We start from the raw sequence: 24,742 nt of genomic DNA on the forward strand, positions 1-24,742 counted from the left end.
TTCTCAAGAAAGTACGATTTTACAACAGCTGGAAGTAACAATTAGTTACAGCTAAGAGCTAATAGCTAACAGTCCCCTGTAATTAATGAACCAAGTGCTCCCAACTTATTTCCACCAGAACCTCCTCTGTTTTCAGGTCAACTCTGCAAAATTTCGACTGCTATCATCTGTGCAACGTTTCCCTGTTGGCAAGTTGCCAAGTTCCACCGTCCTCATGAATTTGGGCCGTCTCGCGCTGACCAAAGATGAACTCAAGTTTTCTTCCGGTTCCCGTTTCAGCCATTTGGATTTATTCAATAGTTTGTTGTGTCATTTTTATACAGAGCCAAAAAGTTGTGAGCGAAAAGATCTTTACGCTCGTAACCTGTGAATCTCCTGGGGGCTCGGCCCCCCACTGTTCTTAAAACCTAGTGACACCCCTGTTTTTCTCAGACCTGGAGTCATGGAAGGATATATCATTTATTTTGAAACCATACAGGTGTGTACAGAAACCCGAATTATGTGCTCAGTGGCCTTAAATTGCCAAGCCATTTCTCTTTTAGGCAACTTTTGTCATGCTCCGTGGTCCCGATCATGTTTTGTTTAGTTATGTTCTGTTAGTTTTGGACTCCATTGTTCCTGTTTTTGTGCACCCTTGTTTGTTTTAGTTTCCATGACGACTCATTAGTTTCACCTGCCTCATGTGTTCGGGACACGCACCTGTTCTAATCAGGAGATTATTATTTAAGCCTGTCGTTGTCAGTTAGTCGGGCTGGCGACATTGATTGTTCCATGCTTTGTTCATACTGATCGTTTCATGCCACAGATTCATGCTTGTTTTCATGCGATTATTTGCTTCATGCTATGCCAAGTAAATTTTGTTTATTCATGCCACAGTTAGCGAGTTTTTTGTTTCATGTTCACAGTTTATGCTAAATCTTAGCTTTTGTTTCCTGCGTTAAGTTGTGCCTTCGCCTTGAGCGCTTTTTGTTTGTACCTTTTTGAGAGTCATAATTAAAAATGTTCCTACCTTCAAGCCTTGTCCGGTATAGTTTGATTGCATCCCGGGAGAACAAATCTTGCAGTAAGCAGCGAAAAAAAACCCGTCGTGACAGAATGTCGCCAGCCCGACTAACTGACAACGACAGGCTTAAATAGTAATCTCCTGATTAGAACATGTGCGTGTCCCAAACACATGAGGCAGGTGAAACTAATGAGTCATCATGGAAACTAAAACAAACAAGGGTGCACTAAACAGGAACTATGGAGTCCAAAACTAACAGAACATAACTAAACAAAACATGAGCTGGACCACGGATCATGATAACTTTATTTGTATATCAAACATTATCGGGGCCTGAGACAAATAATACAAAAAGAGGACACTATGTCAGGTTCAAACACCGATAACATCTATTAAACAGACAAGAAGCAAGGAATTAAACAGAGACAGGATTCAATTTAGCTCAATGAGGATAAACGTCTGGGCTGTACTATTGTACAGTCTTCCACCACGCTCTGACAAAAGGATTGCGCGCCTCCTCTTTTATTTGGACTTTCCCTGATTACATGGCAACAGTCGTTTCTAAGGGGAGAGGGGGTCGTAAACAGCCGTTGCCCTCTGTCACAAAACAGTTCAAAGAAAAGATGCCTGGAGCTTGCGTCAGGTCCTGCTTCCTCTCCGCTTTGTAGATCTCGGGTCAAGACTAGATCTTCCTGTGGATTACAATAGTTAAAAGAAACCGACACCTTCATGTCGCTTCCCACAGTGGAGTTTTACAAGCCTTTTGCTTGGTAAGATCAAAGACAGCTTTTGTCTTCTCGCCGGGAAAGCATGGAAACACAAAGTTTTGTGACAATTATTCTGACACACTACATGTTTACTACGCTTATGTTTGTGTCACATGAGTTTTTATTTCTGTAATAAAACAGAAGTAAATGTTGTTGAACATAAGGGATACTTTGTAACTACAACACTATTACACAAGATTGACACAACACGAACACAACACTTCCGTAATCCAAAAGGAAGGTGAGAGAAACCCCATCCATGTTGTTCTGAACCAATCCAAGCTGTGTAGCTGCTGTTCTTAGCATCAGTCGAACTCACAGGAGGGAAAAAAACATTTAATGCTTTTTTTTCTGTTACAGATGAACTCAGAAGACAACTAAGTTAACACATTAAAATGCCGACTGTATAAAGAATTGCTTGAATGTTTAGTTTGATGTAAAGATTTTAGCACTAACAAATTTAATTCGACACATGCTGAAACACCATACATGTTGTGCCTATTTTTTCAGAAAAAGCTATTGTACGAACTCTGAAACTAAAGGGTTTTTCTCCTGCGATCAAACAATTTGCTCTTTTTAGTGCAGCTTTGAACACAAACGGGTGTATGTTTTTGTATCTTAACATATATGTTATTGTCTGGCATCTTTCTGACGCCACATATGGAACATGTTTTTTATTGTCTGGCATCTTTCTGACGCCACGAACCATGAATTGATTTACGTGGACCCCGACTTAAACAACTTGAAAAACTTACTCGGGTGTTACCATTTAGTGGTCAATTGTACGGAATATGTACTGTACTGTGCAATCTACTAATAAAAGTTTCAATCAAACAAAAAACGTGTGGAACATGTTTTTTTCTATTGTGTGTTTCCATTGTGTCACCTCATACATCACCTGGAAAAAAAGCTTTTCCCACAGACTGAACAATTAAAGGCTTTTTTCTCCAGTGTGTGTTCTCATGTGTCCTGTGAGATGAGTCTTGAGAGAAAAGTTTCCCCCACAAACTGAACATTTAAAGGGTTTTTCTCCAGTGTGTGTTCTCATGTGTCCAGTCAAATTTTCCTTGCGTGAAAAACCTCTCCCACAAACTGAACATGTATATGTTTTTGCTCCTGTGTGTGTTCTCATGTGTGTAGTCAAATATAGTTTTCGGGCAAAGTTTTGACCACAAACCGAACAATCAAATGGTTTCTCTCCTGTGTGTGTTCTCATGTGTGTTGTCAAATCACTCTTACGAGAACATCTTTTACCACAAACTAAACACATGAATGGTTTTTCTCCTGTGTGCGTTCTCATGTGCACAGTCAAATGGATATTTTGGGAAAAATGTTGACCACAAACTAAACATTTAAATGGCCTCTCTCCTGTGTGTGTTCTCATGTGTGCTGCCAAATTAGCCTTTTGAGATATATTTTTACCACAAACTGTACATTTAAATGGTTTTTCTCCTGTGTGTGTTCTCATGTGTCTAGTCAAATTGAGTTCACGATAAAATGCTTTACCACAAATTGAACAATTAAATGGGTTTTCTCCTGTGTGTGCTCTCACGTGTGTAGTCAAAGTTTGTTTTTGAGAGAAGTTTTTACCACACACTGAACATATGTATGGTTTTTCTCCTGTGTGTGTTCTCATGTGTGTTGTCAAAGTTTGTTTTTGAGTGAAGTTTTTACCACAAACTGAACATTTGTATGGTTTTTCCCCTGTGTGTATTCTCATGTGTTCAGTCAAAATTGGTTTTTGGGAGAAGCTTTTAGAGCAAACTGAACAATTGAATGGTTTCTCTTCAGTGTGTGTTCGGATGTGTATTGCCAATTCACTCTTGCGAGAAAATCTTTTACCACAAACTGAACACATGAAAGGTTTTTCTCCAGTGTGTGTTCTCATGTGGTTTGTTAAATGGGTATTGTAAGCAAAATTTCTATCGCACTCTGAACAATTAAATGGTTTTTCTCCTGTGTGTGATCTCATGTGTGCTGTCAAATTGATCTTTTGAGAAAATGTTTTACCGCAAACTGAACACTCGAAAGGCTTTTCTCCTGTGTGCGTTCTCATGTGTACTGTCAAAGTGTTCTTTAGTGTAAAGCTTTTAGCACAAACTGAGCAACTGAAACATTTTGTACCGCTCTTTTTTTTGGAGCAATCGGACTGTTTGTTGTCAGTGTGAGTCCTCATATCACCTTCACAGTCTGTATCGCTGCTCAAAGTTACTTCAACCTCGTCTTCAGCCTCACTATCTGACAGTGGAGCTAAGAGATTTTTCACTTGTGGTTTCTCTTCATCATCTTCAGTCTTCACAGAGACAACAGTCAATGACAACTTGGTGAGATCAGCTTCTTGAGTTATCCCAAATTCCTCCTCTTCCTCTTTAATGTGGGGGGACCTTGGATGCTCTTGCTTCAAAGTGGAGCCTTCACCTTGCGGCTCAGGGAAAATTTCTTCCGTATGACCAATCAGTTGCTGGACGTCTGCAGGACAAAAACGACATAAAAATACTTTAGTTCAGACATGATCCATGACATATTGATCCTTTAAATCATTTCACACACTGTCTTCAAAGTACTGCATGTGTGTGTAGTGTTTCATGGCCACTCCTTTAGTGCCTTTCCAGAATGATGGATCAGTGTTTACATGACATGGCCTAGACTCAGGACAGGTGAAATTTTGCGAGGAACAAATGATCGAAGTGGATTTCTATTTTGGCTTCCCACGGTCATAAAAACATTATAACCAAATAAAAAGTGATTAATGGGCCGTGCAATTTCCTGAGAAAGAAAGAAAAGTGTTGTCAGTGGTTATGATTTGTGGCAACATGCGTGGAACAAAAGACTGCACGCTGCAGTTTGGTTAAAAAAGACAAAAGCACAACAAACTTATTCCAGCATCTGAAACAGAAGCATCCTTGGGGGGGGGAGGTGGGTGGTATGGGTGGGATATAAACAAAAATATTTGGACATTTAGGGCAGACAATAGATATGATTTATGTGAATATGATGTAATGGATAGGAATGTCTGATGCTGGATATCAATAAAAAAAAGAAAAAAAAAAGAAAAATAACAGATATCGATTTGACTTTTTTTTTTGCTAGAATTTATTGTAAAAATAACAGTGGTATTGTTTTTACATTTTAATGTATTTTTTTTTGTTGCCAGAATTTTACAGTAAAAAACAACTGAGGTATTGTTTATATATTCTTGATTTTTTTTTTTGCCAGAATTTTACCGTACAAATAACAGTGGTATCGTTTTTTACATTTTTCAATTTTTTACTTGAAAAATAACAGTGATATCGATTTGACTTCTTTTTTTTTTGCCAGAATTTATCGTAAAAATAACAGTGGTATTGTTTTTACATTTTCATGTATTTTTTGGAAAAAAATAAATTTAAAAAAAAGAAACAGAAGCATCCAGCCCAGTGGGGGAAATGCAACTCTTTACAAGGCAAACAAAACCGTAACAAAGAAACTGACTAAAAAGCAGCTTATTGCGGTGGAATCATTTACTATGAAAGTATCATGGATGATAAGAGAGAAACACGATGGGGAACGATCACTAAAACAGTCGCTAAATATGTGGTGCACATACACTTTGTGTTAGCTACTTACTAAAACTGTGCTTTATTATTTAGTTGTATGCAATATGCAGTGTTACATTTTTGTTTAGGGGAGTATTTTATTCATGTTTTGCCTTCCAGCGGAAGGTCTTCAGTTGTTTGAAAATGATTCTATACAAGGTGCAATTCATATTTCTTGTACAAAACCCAAAAGCAGTGAAGTTGTTACGTTGTGTAAATGGTAAATAAAAAGAGAATACAACAAATCATTTTCAACTTATATTCAATTGAATAGACTGCAAAGACAAGATATTTAATGTTTCAACTGAGTAACATCATTTTTTTTTTGCAAATAATCATTAAATCAAAATTTAATGGCAGCAACACATTGCAAAAAAGTTGTCACAGGGGCATTTATACCACTGTGTTACATGGCCTTTCCTTTTAACAACACTCAGTAAACATTTGGGAACTGAGGAGACACATTTTTGAAGCTTTTCAGGTGGAATTCTTTCCCATTCTTGCTTGATGTACGGCTTAAGTTGTTCAACAAAACCTGTATCAGTGTTTCCCACACATTCATTTATTTATTACGTCCGCCACAAATTATTATTTTTTATTTTTTTTTGTCCTGTCCAGCTTCTCAGGCAAATCATATAGTTGATGTAGATGCCCATATAGGCTGTTCACATTTACTTTACAAAAGAGAAGTGTAAGATACTTCTCTTGTTGCCTTATTTGTATTTGACCACTACTGTTTTCTGTTTATTTGTTACTGACTGTGGCAGGACACCTCTGCCTCTGTTTCACTTTATGTTGCTGGTAAATAATATGGTTGTAGTAGTAGGCTAAAGTTAAATTATTTAGTATGCACTAATTAAAGGCCTACTGAAATGAATTTTTTTTATTTAAACGGGGATAGCAGATCTATTCTATGTGTCATACTTGATCATTTCGCGATATTGCCATATTTTTGCTGAAAGGATTTAGTATAGAACAACGACGATAAAGATTGCAACTTTTGGTATCTGATAAAAAAAAGGCTTGCACCTACCGGAAGTAGCGTGACGTAGTCAGTTGAACATATACGCAAAGTTCCCTATTGTTTACAATGATGGCCGCATGAAGTGAGAGAGATTCGGACCGAGAAAGCGACAATTTCCCCATTAATTTGAGCGAGGATGAAAGATTTGTGGATGAGTAAAGTGCAAGTGAAGGACTAGTGGGGAGTTGAAGCTATTCAGATAGGGAAGATGCTGTGAGAGCCGGGGGTGACCTGATATTCAGCTGGGAATGACTACAACAGTAAATAAACACAAGACATATATATACTCTATTAGCCACAACACAACCAGGCTTATATTTAATATGCCACAAATTAATCCTGCATAAAAACACCTGCGTGTTTGTTATGCTAGCTCCTAGCTCCTCTGCTAGCTCCTAGCTCCATAGAACACGCCAATACAATTCAAACACCTGATCAACACACACAATCACTCAGCCCAAAAGACCGTTTACCTAACCCAAGGTTCATAAAGCTTATATATTTTTAAAAAGTTACGTACGTGACGCGCACATACGGTCAAGTTATCGAATGTTTAGCAGCCAAGGCTGCATACTCACGGTACCTGATATTCAGCTGGGAATGACTACAACAGTAAATAAACACAAGACATATATATACTCTATTAGCCACAACACAACCAGGCTTATATTTAATATGCCACAAATTAATCCTGCATAATAACACCTGCGTGTTTGTTATGCTAGCTCCTAGCTCCTCTGCTAGCTCCTAGCTCCATAGAACACGCCAATACAATTCAAACACCTGATCAACACACACAATCACTCAGCCCAAAAGACCGTTCACCTAACCCAAGGTTCATAAAGCTTATATATTTTTAAAAAGTTACGTACGTGACGCGCACGTACGGTACGGTACGTGTTATGCTAGCTCCTAGCTCCTCTGCTAGCTCCTAGCTCCATAGAACACGCCAATATAATTCAAACACATGATCAACACACACAATCACTCAGCCCAAAAGACCGTTCAGCTAACCCAAGGTTCATAAAGCTTATATATTTTAAAAAAGTTACGTACATACGCAAAAAAAAGCCAAAGCTGCATACTCACAGTAGCACGTCTGCGTCTTTGTCATCCAAATCAAAGTAATCCTGGTAAGAGTCTGTGTTGTCCCAGTTCTCTACAGGCGTCTGTGTATCCAAATCAAAAGTCCTCCTGGTTAGAGTCTCTGTTATCCGAGTTCTTCCATCTTGACTGCATCTTTCGGGAATGTAAACAAAGAAGCGCCGGCTGTGTACTGTTGTGGCTGACTACGTTCGAAAAATACGTCCATTTCGCACCGACAACTTTCTTCTTTGCTTGCTCGGCTTCCTTCTCCATAATGCAATGAACATGATTGAAACAGATTCACGAACACAGATGTCCAGAATACTGTGGAATTATGAAATGAAAACAGAGCTTTTTCGTATCGGCTTCAATGTGGAAGGCATACCCGTGTTCGCCGGGCTACGTCACACGCATACGTCATCCTCAGAGGCGTTTCGAACCGGAAGTTTAGCGGCAAATTTAAAATGTCACTTTATAAGTTAACCCGGCCGTATTGGCATGTGTTATAATGTTAAGATTTCATCATTGATATATAAACTATCAGACTGCGTGGTCGGTAGTAGTGGGTTTCAGTAGGCCTTTAAAGGGGCAGAGCTTTAAGAGACATTTTAGCTTTTATATTTTATAAGATATATTTTTTGTAAGAACCACAATTAATAAATATATTTCAGTGAATAACTTATTGTTCAAATCTGTATATAAATATGTACATAAAGTGTTGTAATTATATTGTAAAATGGATGGATGGATGGATGGAAGTTTAAAACAAGACTGTTATTATTAATTAGTAAGTACACATTTTTTTAGCCTTTTTAGAGAAAATCATATCATTGTAGTAAATTATGCAAATTGATCGATGATGTCATGGTGACCAAGCCCATAGCCACGCCCCCACTGCCACAGGTATCTTGGCAGTTTATGGGAAACACTGCTGTATGTACCTTTCAGCATTAATGGTGCCTTCACAGATGTGTAAGTTACCCATGTCTTGGGCACTAATACACCCTCATACCATCACACATGCTGGCTTTTACACTTTGCGCCTACAACAGTCCGGATGGTTCTTTTCCTCTTTGGTCTGGAGGACACGACGTGCACAGTTTCCAAAAACAATATGAAATGTGGACTCGTCAGACCACAGAACACTTTTCCACTTTGCATCAGTCCATCTTAGATTAGCTCGAGCCCAGCGAAGCATTTCTGGGTGTTGTTGATAAATGGCTTTGCATAGTAGAGTTTAACTTGCACTTACAGATGTAGCCACAAACTGTAGTTTCTGACAGTGTTTTTCTGAAGTGTTCCTGAGCCCATGTGGTGATATCCTTTACACACTGATGTCGCTTTTTGATGCAGTACCGCCTGAGGGATCGAAGGTCACGGCCTTGCCGCATATGTGATTTGTGATTCACCAGATTCTCGGAACCTTTTGATGATATTACGGATCGTAGATGGTGAAATCTCTAAATTCCTTGCAATAGCTGGTTGAGAAATGTTGTTCTTAAACTGTTGGGACAATTTGCTCACGCATTTGTTGACAAAGTGGTGACTCTCCCCCCATCCTTGTTTGTGAATGACTGAGCATTTCATGGAAGCTGCTTTTACACCTGTCAGGTTCAAACACAGATGACATCTATTAAACAAGACAAGAAGCAAGGAAATAAACAGACAGAATTAAATTTGGCTCAATTGAGGAGAAACGTGTACATCTGTACCCTTGTACAGTGTCATCACGCTCTGACGGAAAAGGTTCACGTCTCCTCTTTTATTTGAATATTCCCTGTTGACATAACAACATCTGTTTCTAAAGGAATGGGAGGTATGTAAACAGCTCTTGTTTTTGGGTCAATTAACACAAAAGAAAAAGATGCCTCGGGCTTGGGCTAGTCCTGGATTGAGCTTGGGCAGGTCTTGGATGACAATAGATAACCCCCCTCCCGTCTCCTCCCACCGTACCCAATGGAATTTTCCAAGCCTTTGGCTTGGTGCAACAAAGACAACCTCTTGTCTGTTCATTGGGAACTTAGAGAATGGAAATTTTTTTGATCATTTACATACAATTTTTCTGGCAGCACCCAATCATGGCACCCACCTGTTCCCAATTAGCCTGCTCACCTGTGGGATGTTCCAAATAAGTGTTTGATGAGCATTCCTCAACTTTCTCAGTCTTTTTTGCCACTTGTGCCGTTTTTTTTTAAAACATGTGGCAGGCATCAAATTCCAAGTGAGCTAATACTTGTGAAAAAAATAACAACATTTACCAGTTCAAACGTTAAATATCTTGTCTTTGCAGTCTATTCAATTGAATATAAGTTGAAAAGGATTTGTTGTATTCTCTTTTTATTTACCATTTACACAACGTGACAACTTCACTGCTTTTGGGGTTCGTATTTTTGTTAAATATAAGCTACACTATTTGAGTTGGAAAAAAAAACAAAAAACTCCACAATCTTGAGTCATCGCTTGCCGTTTGCCAAACCACTGATGAGAAGCACTGATGTAAACAATAAAAAATAACGATTTACCATTTGAAAGTGTTGTTTAGTAAATGTTCACTTGAAAGAAAAGCTTTCTGGTACTCAGTACACCCCCGAACTGTTTTACAACCTTTTCTTTGAACTGCTTTGGTAACCAAAGGCGATGGCTGTTTACGACCCCCCTCCCTTAGAAACAGATGTTGCCGTGTAATCAGGGAAAGTCCAAATAAAAGAGGAGGCGTACAATCTTTCGTCAGAGCGTGGGATGACACTAAACAAGGGTACAGTGCCTACACGTTTCTCCTCAATTGAGCTAAATTGAATTCTGACTCTGTTTAATTCCTTGCTTCTTGTCTTGTTTAATAGACGTCATCAGTGTTTGAACCTGACAAGACTATATAGACTATATATAATATATTACTTAAATTTGTTTTCATTTCTAAAAAAACGGTTTTCATTTAAAACAGCACTAGGTAACTTCTTAGTCTTTATTCAATATTTTCATAACTTTTGGGACATGGACTTACAACTTGTTGAATGAAAGCTCTGTCATGGCCTGAGGGCGTACAATTACTGCTATCATGACAGAAGCTGCAAAACCACCGACGAAACAGAAAGTTTTGTCCGAGGAGACAAAAAATAAGAAAAAGGGAGGCTACCCGGAAAAAAGGACAGTCAAGGATCAACATTGCTCACTGGCATGAGCTCAAAGATGAGGAGGAATTTTCGACCAATGCCGCCTTGGCTCTGTTCCTGCTAAACTAGTAAGTACCTTTCGATGCTTAAATCGAAAAAATGATGCTAATGTGCGGAAATGTGCATGGTAGCAATAAAAAGCCACCACACAGCCCAGCAGGCACAAGACATTGATACAACGTTGATTATACAAAACCCAAAACCAGTGAAGTTGGCACGTCTACTATGCAAAGCAAAAGCCATTTATCAACAACACCCAGAAACGCCGCCGGCTTTGCTGGGCCCGAGCTCATCTAAGATGGACTGATTCAAAGTGGAAAAGTGTTCTGTGGTCTGACAAGTTCATATTTCAAATTGTTTTTGGAAACTCTGGACGTGGTGTGAAAAGAACCATCTGGATTGTTTAAGGTGCAAAGTGTAAAAGCCAGCATGTGTGATGGTATGGGGGTGTATTAGTGCCCAAGACATGGGTAACTTACACATCTGGGAAGGCACCTTTAATGCTAAAAGGTACATACAGGTTTTGGAGCAACAAATGTCGCCATGCAGGCAACGTTATCATGGACGCCCCTGCTTATTTCAGCAAGACAATGCCAAGCCACGTGTTACATCAACGTGGCTTCATAGTAAAAGAGTGTGGGTACTAGACTGGCCTGCCTGTAGTCCAGACCTGTCTCCTGTTGAAAATGTGTGGTGCATTATGTAGCCTAAAATACCACAATGGAGACCCCCGGACTGTTGAACAACTTAAGCTGTACATCAAGCAAGAATGGGAAAGAATTCCACTTCAAAAATGTGTCTCTTCAGTTCCCAAACCTTTACAGAGTGTTGTTAAAAGGAAAGGCCATGTAACACAGTGGTGAAAATGCCCCAGTGACAATTTTTTTGCAGTGTGTTGCTGCCATTAAATTCTAAGTTAATGATTATTTGCCAAAAAAAAAAATAAGTTTCTCGGTGTGAACATTAAATATCTTGTCTTTGCAGTCTATTCAATTGAATATAAGTTGAAAAGGATTTGCAAATCATTGTATTCTCTTTTTATTTACCATTTACACAACGTGCCAACTTCACTGCTTTTGGGCTTTGTATTAAAACAGGACGTACTACTGTAATTAGTCCTAAGTTATTGACAAAAAGTGTCCATGTCTGAAGAATTAATTTTTTGATGAAATTTATAATGAGATGCTGGCTTTTTTTTGTAATCTAAGTAAAGTGTTGTTTTTTAAACCCACCCATACATCCATCTTCTTCTGCTTATCCGAGGTCGGGTCGCGGGGGCAGCAGCCTAAGCAGGGAAGCCCTGACTTTCCTCTCCCCAGCCACTTCGTCCAGCTCCTCCCGGGGGATCCCTAGAGTCAGCCGGGAGACATAGTCTTCCCAACGTGTCCTGGGTCTTCCCCGTGGCCTCCTACTGGTCGGACGTGCCCGAAACACCTCCCTAGGGAGGCGTTGGGGTGGCATCCTGACCAGATGCCCGAACCACCTCATCCGGTTCCTCTCAATGTGGCTTTACTTTGAGCTCCTCACGGATGGCAGAGCTTCTCACCCTATCTCTAAGGGAGAGACCCGCCACCCGGCGGAGGAAACTCATTTGGGCCGCTTGTACCCGTGATCTTGTCCTTTCGGTCATAACCCAAAGCTCATGACCATAGGTGAGGATGGGAACGTAGATCGACCGGTAAATTGAGAGCTTTGCCTTCCGGCTCAGCTCCTTCTTCACCACCTTCTACCATCCTAGTCACGTCCGTTGTGTCCTTGAGCAAGACACTTCCCCCTTCACACTGGTGAATGAATGATAGGTGGTGGTCTCGCTTCAGTCAGTCTGCCCCAGGGCAGCTGTGGCTACAAATGTAGCTTACCACCACCAGGTGTGAATGAATGATGGGTTCCCACTTCTCTGTGAGCGCTTTGAGTATCTAATAATAGAAAAGCGCCATATAAAATCTAATCCATTATTATTATTATTATTATTCTTTATGACCTCCAATCCTCTGCACGTTGATGTAGACATGTGGTCCAGTCTTCTCTTCACATCTCTTACTCTTCCCCAACATCTCTTCTTTCACATCATTATTTTCTTTACACAAGCGCTTGTTTTGCTCTTCCACTTTCTTCATTTGACTTTTGCATTCTTTCATCTCCTCTGATGTGAACTCCACTGCCTTCTTCAAGCTAACAATCATGGCGGCTCTTTCTTTACATTCTTCAACAAGTTTCGACTTCAAAGGCCTTGAAATTCAAATAGCTTTCAAATGACAAAACGTCAAGTCACTCACCTTCATCTTTCGTCTTTATCTCCGTTGGTGATTTGCTGGAAGTTGGTGGCGCTGATTCTCTTTCATGTTCTCTTTTAGCGGACGTCGCCATCTTAGCATAGCAGTAGTCGTCCATCTTCTATCACGTCTTCAATCTTCACTTTAGATAACACTCCATCGCTTCAAACTCGACTTTCGTTTCGCAGGGCTACGAATATTTGACCATTTTTATCGCTGTTGGATCGCAAATGCTAAACTTTCTCACAAAGCCGCAGCCTTTCGATCCGCCATCTTGGTCGCCACCACAGTCTTTGAGCTGCTCGATCCATTTGCGCATGCGCCAAAGGTCGGCCACTTCCGCTCCTGCTCTCGTCCTCTTATTCTGTTCTTTTTGTTTATTCTGTCTGCTTTCTAGACATGAATTTGACACTTATTTAATGTTTCTTCATTCTGCCTGTTTTCTAGACCAGTGTTTTTCAACCTTTTTTGAGCCAAGGCACGTTTTTTTCATTAAAAAAAATCCGGAGGCACACCACCAGCAGAAAAGGTTACAAAATGAAACTCCACCAGGTTGTCGTGCCTTATTTTGAGTTTGTTGTTGTTTCCTGTGTGCCGTGCTTTAGTTCCTGTCTTGCGCTGTTATTTTGGTGACTTTTCCTGTTTTGTTGGTGTTCTCCTGTAGCAGCTTCACGCCTTCCTTTGAGTGCTATGGGTGAGGGCCGACATCCGGGCAACTGAGCTACATACGGGTTCTTCGAGCCATAGCAACCAGACTGGCGTTGAAAACAAACCGTTGCCATTACTCTTTAACCTGTCGACCTACGCTGGTTAAACCCGTCATTCTGCCTCCAAAATGCCGAAAAACGGTGTTGTTTTTGGTTGTGCTAACCACAACTGGAAACAGGGAAAACAAAGGTCGTATTTTGTTCTGCCAAAGCGTGATAAAAGCCCACAGAGACGAGACAAATGGCTCGCAGCTTTACACCGGGAAAACGAGGACGGTTCTCACTGGAGTCCCCCAAAGTCCCGGGTCGTGTGTTCGGATCACTTTGTTTCTGGTAAATATAAGGAACAAAAATCCACCTTCTTAACCACAACTTGGCTATACCGTCCGTGCTAATGTTGTACTTGTTGAATTTGTACCTTATAACGTTCGACAGCTGAAGTTGTTGTTGTACAAAAATAACATGCGGTATATACTATATAGTCTATAGCCTAGCTAGCTATTTTCGAAAACCGGACAACGAGAGGATACCAAAGGCAGCGTTAAGATGGACACCACCGGAAAACGTAAGCCAGGGCGGCCAAAGAACACCTGGCGAAGAACAGTTGAAGGGGAGCTGAAAGAGATGAAGCTTACATGGGGCGAGGCACAGAGACGAGCACAGCAGCGAGATGAATGGCGATCGAGTCGTCGAAGCCTTATTTCCCATCCGGGAAGAAGAGGATTAAGTTAAGTAAGTAATATACTATATAGTCTATAGCCTAGCTAGCTATTTTCGAAAACCTGTTTCGTTTAAATTTGCACTTAACAGTTGGGTTTTTAAAAACCAATAAACTCTATAATTTTCATGTTGCCATTCAATACATGTAGCCCTCAAATCTCTCAATATTTTATACACTAACACTTGATCTTTTTGTTGATAACTTCCGCGTCTCTTTCTTAGTAGCGCGCAGGCTAAGCTAACTAGCAAGCTAAGCTAAGCCTGAGAAGCTTTAAAGTTCAGAGACGAGTCTGACGCAAATAATACATTTTCATTTTTTCACACGATATGCGAATAAGTAAAAATGCGTAAATGAAGGATTTAACGCCGACTTCCAAGCCACAACGCTCGTTAAATGCTTTTTCTGTCAATGCTGTGTTCGCTGTGAGCTGCTTTGTTTTCAACGAATTCCCGGTTGCTAGGGGATTGGTAGGCGGAAGTGACGTAGGTCCGCCCTCACCCATTGCCCGCACCTTCTTTGTGTTAGCAATCAAGACTATTTAAGTTGTGCGTACGCTATCCTTCTTTGTGTGGACATTGTTGATTGTCATGTCATGTACGGATGTGCTTTGTGGACGTCGTCTTTGCTCCACACGCTGTAAGTCTTTGCTGTCGTCCAGCATTCGGTGTTTGTTGTTGCTGGTTCAATATTGAGACGGTTGGATGGATGTGGATGCATTCATTTTAGTGTTCTCGTCAGACGTGTAGAAACGCCGACTCGACCATGAATTGATTAACGTGGACCCAGACTTAAACAAGTTGAAAAACTTATTGGGGTGTTACCATTTAGTGGGTCAATTGTACGGAATATGTACTGTACTGTGCAATCTACTAATAAAAGTTTCAATCAATCAAAAAAAGACAGAGCAATCGGATTTGACAAAACCTCATGGAGCTGGATGCAATATTACTTGGAAGGGAGGCACCGTGCCCCCCCCCCCCCCCCCCCCCCCTCTCTCAGTAATCTGTGGAGTCCCCCAAGGGCAGTATATTGGGGCTTTACTGTTCCTAATATACATAAACGACATGTCATCAGCATGCGACTGTGAATTGTTCCTGTTTGCGGATGACTCTGCCCTGCTGGTATCAGACAAGGACAAGTCACAGGTGAGAAAATCCTCAGTGCTGAACTCTGTAGAACTTGCACCTGGCTCGCTGACAATAAACTATCCATACACTTGGGTTAAAACGGAATCCATCCTATGTGGGTCCCACATCAACCTTAAGAAAGTCAACGACTTCACTATTAAAGTGGGTGACATTGTTATCACCAGGAAAGATGAGGTCACCTACCTAGGTTCCATCTAGGGGCTAATCTTTCCTGTGATAAAATGGCAACCAAGGTAATCAAAAAGGTCAACCAAGGAACTAGATTTCTCGATAGAATCTCCTCTCTGGTCAACAAAAGCACCTTGAAGATCTGGCGGGAACTCTCGTTCAACCCTTTTTCGATTGCGCATGCACCTCCTGGTAACCCTAGCACCTCCAAAACCCTCAAATCTAGACTCCAAACATCCCAGAACAAGCTAGTCAGATTACTTCTAGACCTCCACCCCAGATCCCACCTCACTCCTACCCACTTCTCCAAAGTGGGCTGGCTCAGGGTGGAGGACAGAGTAAAACAACTTGCACTGAGCCTAGTCTATAAAATCCGCTACACCTCCCTGATACCGAAGTACATGTCAAACTACTTCCTTAACGTAAATGACCGCCATAACCACAACACCAGGGGGAGCTCCACTAACCACGTTAAACCCAGATTCCGAACTAACAAAGGTCTTAACTCATTCTCCTTCTATGCCACATCAATATGGAATGCACTCCCAACAGGTATAAAAGAAAGGGCATCTCTATCCTCCTTCAAAACCGCACTAAAAGAACACCTCCAGGCAACTTCAACCCTAAACTTACACCCTCCCTTCCACATCCTACCTCCCCGGACTGTAAATAATCAAATGTAGATACTTGTTCTTATGCTTTCTGATCTCTCTCACTATGTCCACTACTTGCTGTACATATCCTACCAAGTCAGTCCTACACTGTTCCAATGTCCATTTCTCTGATGATGCAATTGTTGATGACTGAAGTGTTGATATCAACCAAACCTACACCCCCCGCCCCCCCCCCCTCCACATCCCACACCCCGGATTGTAAATAATGTAAATAATTCAATGTATATACTCTGATGATTATCTTGTGTGATGACTGTATTATGCTGATAGTATATATCTGTATCATGAATTGATTAACGTGGGACCCCGACTTAAACAAGTTGAAAAACTTATTGGGGTGTTACCATTTAGTGGTCAATTGTACGGAATATGTACTGTACTGTGCAATCTACTAATAAAAGTCTCAATCAATCAAAAAAAGACACCAAGCCAAACCGGAGTCAATGAAGAGAACGTCGTTGTAAGCTTGACCATTTACTTTTGACATTTTCTTCATAGACAAGATGGTGAAAAAGTGAAAATAACAAAGAGACACAAACAGACCTTTTGCCTCTGCACATATTTGTCTACTATGATGACATACAAAATGTAACTGTAATGTCCCAAAATGTCCAGCAGAGGGAGACTCCCGTCTGCCTGAGTGACTTTGAACCTCCACACATTGTATCTAATTCGGCAATTGTATTCAACATATCGGCACTATTACACTTTCTTAACATGTCTGACGTGTTGCTAACTTGTTAAAGACAACTTATGGCATTGCTTCTTCGCCACTTTGTGTAGGATGGCAACATAAATGACTACAGAAGACCGCAACATGCACGACTTGCTTTCGAACGAATACCGGAAGGCAACCAACAGGAAGTAATTTAGCGGAAGTGACATCATCTAACTGCTGTTTCCCGATTATAGCATACAATAAATAAAAACAACTTTAGCTCCAAATTAAAACATTGCAGTCACTTATACAAAAGTATTGTCAAGTAATTATGTAAATAATATTAACAATTGACTTCAGGACAACACATTAATAATCAACATCGCTCACATGCACCTGTCTCATACATCAGGCGTAACATTGTCCACTAGTGCGTGTTGACGTCACCACGCAGCCAGCGTATATCTTAAATATCACAGCTGCATTGCTTTTGATTGATTGATTGAGACTTTTATTAGTAGATTGCACAGTACAGTACATATTCCGTACAATTGACCACTAAATGGTAACACCCCAATAAGTTTTTCAACTTGTTTAAGTCGGGGTCCACGTTAATCAATTCATGGTACATATATATACTATCATCATAATACAGTCATCACACAATTTAATCCTCAGAGTATATACATTGAATTATTTACATTATTTACAATCCGGGGGGTGGGATGCGGGGGGTTGGGGGGGTTGGGTTGCTATCAGCATACTTCAGTCATCAACACTTGTATCATAAGAGCAATGGACATTGAAACAGTGTAGGTCTGACTTGGTAGGATATGTACAGCAAGTAGTGAACACAGTGAGCTCAGAAAGCATAAGAACAAGTATATACATTTGATTATTTACATTTGATTATTTACAATCCGGGGAGGTGGGAGGTGGAGGGGGGAGGGTGTTAGTCAAGGGTTGTAGCTGCCTGCAGGTGTTCTTTTAGTGCGGTTTTGAAGGAGGATAGAGATGCCCTTTCTTTTACACCTGTTGGGAGTGCATTCCATATTGATGTGGCATAGAAGGAGAATGAGTTAAGACCTTTGTTAGTTTGGAATCTGGGTTTAACGTGGTTAGTGGAGCTCCCCCTGGTGTTGTGGTTATGGCGGTCATTTACATTAAGTAAGTAGTTTGACATGTACTTCGGGGACGGCGCGGCGAAGTTGGTAGAGTGGCCGTGCCAGCAATCGGAAGGTTGCTGGTTACTGGGGTTCAATCCCCACCTTCTACCATCCTAGTCACGTCCGTTGTGTCCTTGGGCAAGACACTTCACCCTTGCTCCTGATGGCTGCTGGTTAGCGCCTTGCATGGCAGCTCCCGCCATCAGTGTGTGAATGGGTGAATGTGGAAATACTGTCAAAGCGCTTTGAGTACCTTGAAGGTAGAAAAGCGCTATACAAGTATAACCCATTTATCATTTATCAGGGAGGTGTAGCGGATTTTATAGACTAGGCTCAGTGCAAGTTGTTTTACTCTGTCCTCCACCCTGAGCCAGCTCTCTTTGGAGAAGTGGGTAGGAGTGAGGTGTGATCCAGGGTGGAGGTCTAAAAGTAATCTGACAAGCTTGTTCTGGGAGGTTTGGAGTCTAGATTTGAGGGTTTTGGAGGTGCTAGGGTACCAGGAGGTGCAAGCGTAATCGAAAAAGGGTTGAACGAGAGTTCCCGCTAGAATCTTCATGGTGCTTTAGTTGACCAGAGAGGAGATTCTGTTGAGAAATCTTGTTCGTTGGTTGACCTTTTTGCCATTTGTTTACAGGAAAGGTTAGCCTCTAGAATGGAACGTAGGTAGGTGACCTCATCTTTCCTGGTGATAACAATGTCACCCACTTTTATAGTGAAGTCATGGACTTTCTTAAGGTTGATGTGGGACCCAAACAGGATGGATTCCGTTTTACCCAAGTGTATGGATAGCTTGTTGTCAGCGAGCCAGGTGCAGGTTCTACAGAGTTCAGCACTGAGGATTTTCTCCACCTGTGACTGCAACACACACTGGCTGGCTGTGTGTGTTTGGTCTGAGCTGATCTCAACCAGTTTTGTCTATAATTTCGTATTTTAGACATATACAACTTTTATTCAAAGTACCAATTGTCCACCCAGTGGACAATTTAAGTGGATATGCAAAGAAAAGAGTTGGATGGTTTTTACTGTTTGAGACTCTTATTAATCTGTGCTGGTAGCTCAGCAGCAGCTACCAGCACAACCAGGCCAGGGCCTCAGTAGCAGCAGCAGCAGCTAGCACCATCAGGACAGGCCAGCTGTTGTATGCATTTGCACTGGAGAGCAGCATCTAGATCTGCTAACACCACCAGGCCCAGGATACCAGCAGCTTCTACGCCTCCAGCAGCTCCAGCCTGTTCCACCAGATCAGGCCGGCTCCAGGCTTCAGCAGAGGCCCAGCAGCTATCATCAGGCCGGCTCAAGGCTTCAGCCATCACCCAGCAGCCATCATCAGGCCGGCTCCAGGCTTCACTAGAGGCCCAGCAGCTATCATCAAGCCGGCTCCAGGCTTCAGCCATCGCCCAGCAGCCATCATCAGGCCGGCTCCAGGCTTCAACAGAGGCCTAGCAGCTATCATTAACAATGGCCACCAAAAGAGACATGGAAGAACTAAAGAGATCCAATGAGGAGCTACGGAAATCAGTGGAGTTTATGGCACACCAAATGGAAGCAATGGCAAGTAAGCAAGACACTTTGATGGGCATGATGAAAGATATTAAGGAACTGAAGAAGCAAAATGAAGAGAAAGACAATATGATTGTGCAACTGAAAAGTAGATTATCTGATTTAGAACAATATACTAGATTGAACGATGTCATTGTTACTATGGTCTGCCAACGCGACCTGCATCATTTGCTGCTGCAGTGAGGTCCGAGGTCCAGGGATCAGTGCCCAGGGACCAAGAATTGGACTCAGTGGAGCGGCAGGTGGTGAAGTTTCTCCAAGAAAAGGGAATTAGCATAAATAAGGAGAATATAGAAGCTTGTCACCGTTTCCCTCAGAAAGATAAAAGCAAACCGGCAACCATCATTATGAGGTTTGCAAATAGAAAATTCAAAATCAATCTTTTGCAACAAAGTAGGATGCTCAAGGGATCAAATGTTTATCTCAATGAACATTTAACCAAGAGCAATGCTGATATTGCTAAAAGAGCTCGGTACCTACGCAAAGAGGGACAAATACAAGCAACATGGTCGTCCAACTGCAAAGTCTACATAAAGCTAAATGGTGCACCTGAGCAGGCACAAGTGCTAATGGTCAGGAGCTTAAATGATTTGGATACATTTGCATAGTCTGTGGTTTGCTGATCTATATGTTTTTTGTGTTTTTAGAGTTGACATCTATTCTGTAAATCCTTATTAACTTTAAATGTCTATCAAACTTCCCAAAAAAGGACTCAAAATTGCCCACTTGAACATCTGTAGTCTGAAAAACAAGGTAATTGAGTTGAGTAAAATAATGTTTGAAAATGATCTACATATAGTAGCAATTTCTGAAACTCATTTGGATGATTCAATTGACAATACTGAAATATTTATACAAGGTTACAATATAATTAGACTTGATAGAAACAAACACGGGGGAGGAGTAGCCTTTTATGTACAAGACCACATTCCAATAAAGCAAAGAGGAGATCTGGGGCCGTACTTATCAAGCTTCTTAGAAGTCCTGAGAGTTTGCGAAATTTAGTCCTACTCTCAAACTTAAGAATAAAAGCTTTTTATCAACGTTCTTAAGTCTAAGAATCACTCCTACTCTCCACGATATTTAAGAGACCTTCAGAGGTGTCTTAAGTGGTTAGGAGTTGCCAGCAGGGGATGGCACTGAGGCGAGAGAGACGTGCGCGAACGTTCAGGGAACGGAACAATGTTGTTTTTTTTTATGACGAGCAGCTGATCAAACGGTATCGTTTAGACAGAGCGGATATTATTTTTGTCACAGATTTAATACTTTTCGATTCCTTGTTGATTTCTGCATGTGTCTGCAGTGGGCTAGTATATATAGAGCCACCCACACCAGTTTCAAATTAGTTGCCTAATTAATGAATTTGAAAGAAAATGTTATGACAGTAGCGTATGTGTGTGGCCGTGAGGTGAGTGACGTCAGTGAGTGTGTGGGCGACAGAAGAGAGGGAGCGGTAGCGTGAGTGCCGGCGGGGACTAGTTTGTTTTGTATTATTTTGTAGTTTATTGTCAAAATATACACTCCCATTGTCCACTTAAATATTTCCAAGATATTTCTTTATTCTTAGACAACGGATTCCCTTCCGTGATTGGTCATTTCTATGGACACAGAAATGACGTCACCTAAAATTGCGTTTACGGCACATAGTAATGTCGTAATTCAGCTCTGAGTGTGACACTTAAGATTCAGTCCTACACTTCGCTGAAAGTGTGAGTAAGACGCTTGATAACTAACTTTTAAGTGCAGCTTTCAGCGAATAATTTATTTACTCTTAAGTCAACTCTTAGCAGACTTCTTAGGAGTAATTCTAAGAAGCTTGATAAGTACGGCCCCTGGACTTGACAGATGTAGAAGCAATCTGGATCCAGGTTCACTTGCCACATCTAAAGCCATTACTAATCTGCTGCTGCTATAGACCACCTTCCTCTGATGCAGCATATCTTGAAAAAATGTGTGCAATGCTTCAGAATGTTTCTGACACAGACAGAGACATTTATTTCTTAGGAGACTTAAATATTGACTGGCTCTCAAAAAACTGCCCTATGAAAAGAAAGCTTAATGACACTGCCACTGTATGTAACCTAACTCAAATGATAAATCTACCAACCAGAATAAATATGAACAATTCAGGTGTATTGTCTTCAACTTGCATTGATCATCTTTTTACTAATTCAGAAGATAAATGCTCAAAGGTCGTGTCTGTGCCAATTGGATTTAGTGATCATAACATGATTGCTATAGCAAGAAAAGTGAAAGTCCCCAAAGTTGGACCTACAATTATGTATAAGAGACTCTACAAACATTTCTGTGATAATGCCTTTTATTGAAGACGTACATAACATACAGTGGGACAGTGTATTTGAGTCAAAGCATACTGAAGCAGCTCTGCATGAATTCATGAAGTCATTTTCTTCTGTCTGTGATAAGCATGCACCCATCAAGAAGCTCACCGTCAGATCTGTCAAAGCCCCTTGGCTTGACTCTGACCTGAGAAACTTGATGAAAGATAGAGATATACGGAAAAGAGTTGCAGTAGATTCAGGTAGCTCAGAGGACTGGCTAGCATATCGCTCTTTAAGAAACAAAGTCACCAAATTAAATAAACAGAAAAAAAGGGTGTACTACCAATCTAGAATTGAAGAAATTAAACATGATGGAAAACAACTTTGGAGTACTCTCAATCAAATCATGGGTAGAGATAAAATGGGAAAAACACCAGCATTTATTGAATCAGGTGAAGGCTTTATCACCAAGCCCAAAGAAATTGCTGATTACTTCAACAATTATTTCATAAGTAAAGTTGATACTATAAGAAATGGCATGCTGCCTGTAAATTGTATTCTATCTGAGTCACTTATTAAAAATGATATCATGCAGGACAAAAAATATAAATTTGAATTCTCAGTCACTAATGTATTGGAAATTGAAAATCTATTGTCTGAGTTGAAATCTGACAAACCTTGTGGTCATGATAATCTAGATAGTAGACTTTTAAAATTGTCAGCTGGAATAATAGCCAGTCCGATATGTTATATTTTTAACTTGAGTTTTAAAGAAGGAATCTATCCTCAAATATGGAAGGTTGCTAGAGTAACTCCTCTACCAAAAAATAGGAAAGAAGCATTCACTGGATCGAATAGTAGGCCAATTAGCATTTTACCAGTATTAGGAAAATTAATGGAAACAATTATATTTAAGCAAATTCAAAATTATTTCTCTATAAATGACATTAATTCAGACTTTCAACATGCATATAAAACTGGCCATTCAACATGCACAGCTCTCACACAATTAACAGATGACTGGCTAAAACAAATTGACGGTAAATTATTAGTTGGCACAGTGCTATTAGATTTTAGTGCTGCTTTTGATATTATTGACCACAAACTACTACTTATAAAACTGTCTGCTTATGGTTTTAAACTCTCAGCGATTAACTGGATGCAAAGCTACCTAGTCAACAGACAGCGATGTGTCATGTTCAATGGAACCCTTTCAAATATTAAAACATTATATTGTGGTATTCCCCAGGGAAGTTGCCTGGGACCTTTATTATACTCAATATTTGTAAATGATATGTCATGTATTTTAAAGAATGGTTGCTGTGCAATTTACGCAGATGACACAACAATATATGCTTATGCTGATAATTGCACAGACCTGAGCAGTATACTACAAGACAAGGTTATGCAGATTTCTAAATGGGTTACAGAAAATAAGATGAAACTTAATATTTCCAAAACAAAATGTCTTGTTATTTTCTCAAAACATGCTCATAGAAAAGAACGCATATTGAATGTTTCTTTGAACGTAGTTCATATTGAACAAGTTAAAGAAGCCAGGTTGCTGGGAGTTACAATAGATGAAAGACTATCTTGGGCCACTCACATTAATAACATAGTAACAAAAATGAGCAGAAGCATCTCAATCATAAGAAGAAGTGCCGATTTTTTAACTAACACAACTACGAAACAAGTTATACAATCCCTTGTATTGTCACATCTTGACTACTGCCCAGCAATCTGGTCTAATGCATCCAAACAAGAACTCAATACAATCCAGCTTACCCAAAACAGAGCTGCCAGACTAGCTCTCCATTGCTCATTTAGGACCGGCGTTGAGATCATGCATAATGAATTGTCATGGATGAGGGTTGGTGAAAGACTAGCGTGTAGTTTGATTCTATTTTTAAAAACAATCTATACATACCATAAACCTTCATATCTGTATTCTCAGCTGTTGCTTGCTAGTGAAAGTCACAACTATGGTACCAGGTTAGCCCTAAGAGGTGCTTTCACCCGTCTTAAACCCAAAAGTGATGTTTTGAAAAAGACTGTAATGTATAGGGCAATCACTTACTGGAATCCACTTCCACAATATCTGGTATCAATCACCAGCAGAGTGGGTTTTAAGAATAGACTAAGAGGAGAAGTATTGCGGAAAGAGATTATTCTAGATTGTACCTAATGTCATGACTGGTTTTATTGACTATTTTATTGATTATGGGACAAGCAGTAGAAAATGGTGGATGGAACTTTTTTCGTCACTTATTGTTTGTCTTTGGTACACTAATGTATATATTTTAGGCCATTGGTTCTTTGTTTTATTATTTTTTTTGCAAAAATATATATATATATCTATTTTTATATTGCTCTTTTTATCTTTGTTGTGAACAATATTATGTAAACTCGAAGTTATTATTATTTTTTTGGTTCTTTGTTGTTGCTATTTTTGTATTACAACATTTTATTATTTGATCATGTTGTACTGCATTTTAATCTTTTGTTTTGTGATTGTGTGATGTTTTTTGCCTGGACCCCAGGAAGAATAGTCTCCACTGCGGTGTAGACTAATGGGGATCCTTAATAAACTAAACTAAACTTGTCCTTGTCTGATATCAGCAGGGCAGAGTCATCCGCAAACAGGAACAATTCACAGTCGCATGCTGATGACATGTCATTTATGTATATTAGGAACAGTAAAGGCCCCAATATACTGCCTTGGGGGACTTCACAGCTTACTTATCAGTGCAGGATGGGAAA

General features: G+C 40.3%; 2 protein-coding genes across 2 annotated transcripts in view; both read right to left on the reverse strand.

Moving 5' to 3' along the window:
- The window catches only part of LOC133632307 (gastrula zinc finger protein XlCGF17.1-like), a 607,858-nt gene that overhangs the window by 116,185 nt on the left and 466,931 nt on the right, over positions 1–24,742 (reverse strand). The gene's annotated exons all lie outside the window — the stretch shown is intronic.
- LOC133632329 (gastrula zinc finger protein XlCGF57.1-like) lies at positions 1,663–4,238 on the reverse strand. Its single transcript, XM_062024710.1, has one exon. The coding sequence runs from the start codon at positions 3,944–3,946 to the stop codon at positions 2,702–2,704; it is 1,245 nt and encodes a 414-aa protein (XP_061880694.1). The 5' UTR covers positions 3,947–4,238; the 3' UTR covers positions 1,663–2,701.

This window comes from Entelurus aequoreus, linkage group LG17, assembly GCF_033978785.1.
Source record: "Entelurus aequoreus isolate RoL-2023_Sb linkage group LG17, RoL_Eaeq_v1.1, whole genome shotgun sequence".
Lineage (NCBI taxonomy): Eukaryota > Metazoa > Chordata > Actinopteri > Syngnathiformes > Syngnathidae > Entelurus > Entelurus aequoreus.